The following is a 1,294-nucleotide window of genomic DNA, read 5'->3' on the forward strand; positions in this document are numbered from 1 at the left end:
ACCACGAGCCCATCCCGGTGCTGCTCACACTCGTGCGTCACGCAGTGATCTCCAGGGTCTGACCAGGACTCGCCCGGCTGCAGGGAGTCCCGGCCAGCAGGTAAGCGGCCCTCCCCCGGGCCCCCTCCAGCTGGGGTGGGCGCTGTGTCTGTCCATCAGCCCCCAGCCCACAGGCTTCCAGAGCTCCCGCGGTTCTGCCCAGAGGCCGCCTAGCTCTGACAGCTCCCCAGGGTCCCCGGTGCACCAGGATGCCACCCACCCTGCACCCCCACCGTCGCTGTGCGCTCTGCCCTCTGTACAGGGCTGGGGCTGCCCTCCCCCCCAGAACATACCCCAAGGCTTTGCGGCCACTACTCACGTAGAAGAGGTGGGCAGAGCTGTTGCTGGTGTTTATGACGCAGGCCACCTGCACGCACTCACCACAGCACTGCCTGGCCCGAGCCTGGTACTTGAAGCCCTGAGGGAGGCAGGACGTGGCCTGAGCCCCTCTGGACGCTGCGGAGGTGGGTGTGGAGGCCAGGTGCAGGGGCACTCACCACGGGGCAGGAGGTGCTGCAGATCTGGGTCTCACAGTTGATCAAAAAGGTGTCTGACAAGGCTCCCCCAGGCAGCTCACACCAGCATTTTTCACACAGGCTGGAGGAGACCACGGCACCGGGCTGCGGCAGTCAGGGGCAGTGTCAGCAGGACAGGCCTGGCCCTGCCAAATGGACTCCTCCCCCCCGGGCAACCCTTGGGAGTGCCTCCTGCCAGTCTTGGGGAGAGTCCCAAGGCTGCGTCACATGCTCTGGAGGACCTGGCCAGGGGAAAGCTTGTCTGGGGACCTTGTCAAGTTCCGGACAAGAGCTGTGGTCCCAGGAGAGCCCACTGCTGATCCAAAGTGCCCCTTCCCCAGGCCCTGCAGGGATGCAGCCTCGGCCATGGAGAAGCTTGCAGGACGGGGACTCTGGTCCCTGCGAACCAGGGGAGCCTGACCTTCACCGGTTCCCACCTGGTACAGGGTGCCGTTGATGCTGCAGGCGGTCCAGCCTGCTCGGGGAAGAAAGCAAAGCTGCAGACCCACCCTTGGCCCCTAGAGCAGCTGCCACGCCCCTCGGCACAGCGTCAGGTCCCAGGTGACAGCCCCGCTCCCCCGCCTGGCTGCCGCTGAGCCAGGGCACTCACTGCAGTTGTAGGTCGGGCAGCAGGCCGCCTCCCTGTGGGTCTGGATGGCATGGGAGCCTTTTGGGCAGGCCTCCGGTTCAGGGCAGTATCTGGTGTCACAGGCTACAGTGGACAGAGCAGGTGTCAGGGC

At 66.0% G+C, this 1,294-nt stretch overlaps 1 protein-coding gene across 1 annotated transcript in view; it reads right to left on the bottom strand.

Annotated features, from left to right (window-relative positions):
- Nucleotides 1–5: 5 nt before the first annotated feature.
- The window catches only part of LOC104985938 (mucin-5AC-like), a gene marked incomplete at both ends in the record, with an annotated part of 20,319 nt that continues 19,030 nt past the window's right edge, over nt 6–1,294 (bottom strand). The window contains 5 exon segments of the mRNA XM_010836330.1: nt 6–77; nt 359–457; nt 537–659; nt 992–1,029; nt 1,165–1,266. Of these exon segments, the coding sequence (XP_010834632.1) occupies nt 6–77; nt 359–457; nt 537–659; nt 992–1,029; nt 1,165–1,266 (434 nt within the window).

The sequence above is a fragment of the Bison bison genome, unplaced genomic scaffold (assembly GCF_000754665.1).
Source record: "Bison bison bison isolate TAMUID 2011002044 unplaced genomic scaffold, Bison_UMD1.0 scf7180017845660, whole genome shotgun sequence".
NCBI lineage: Eukaryota > Metazoa > Chordata > Mammalia > Artiodactyla > Bovidae > Bison > Bison bison.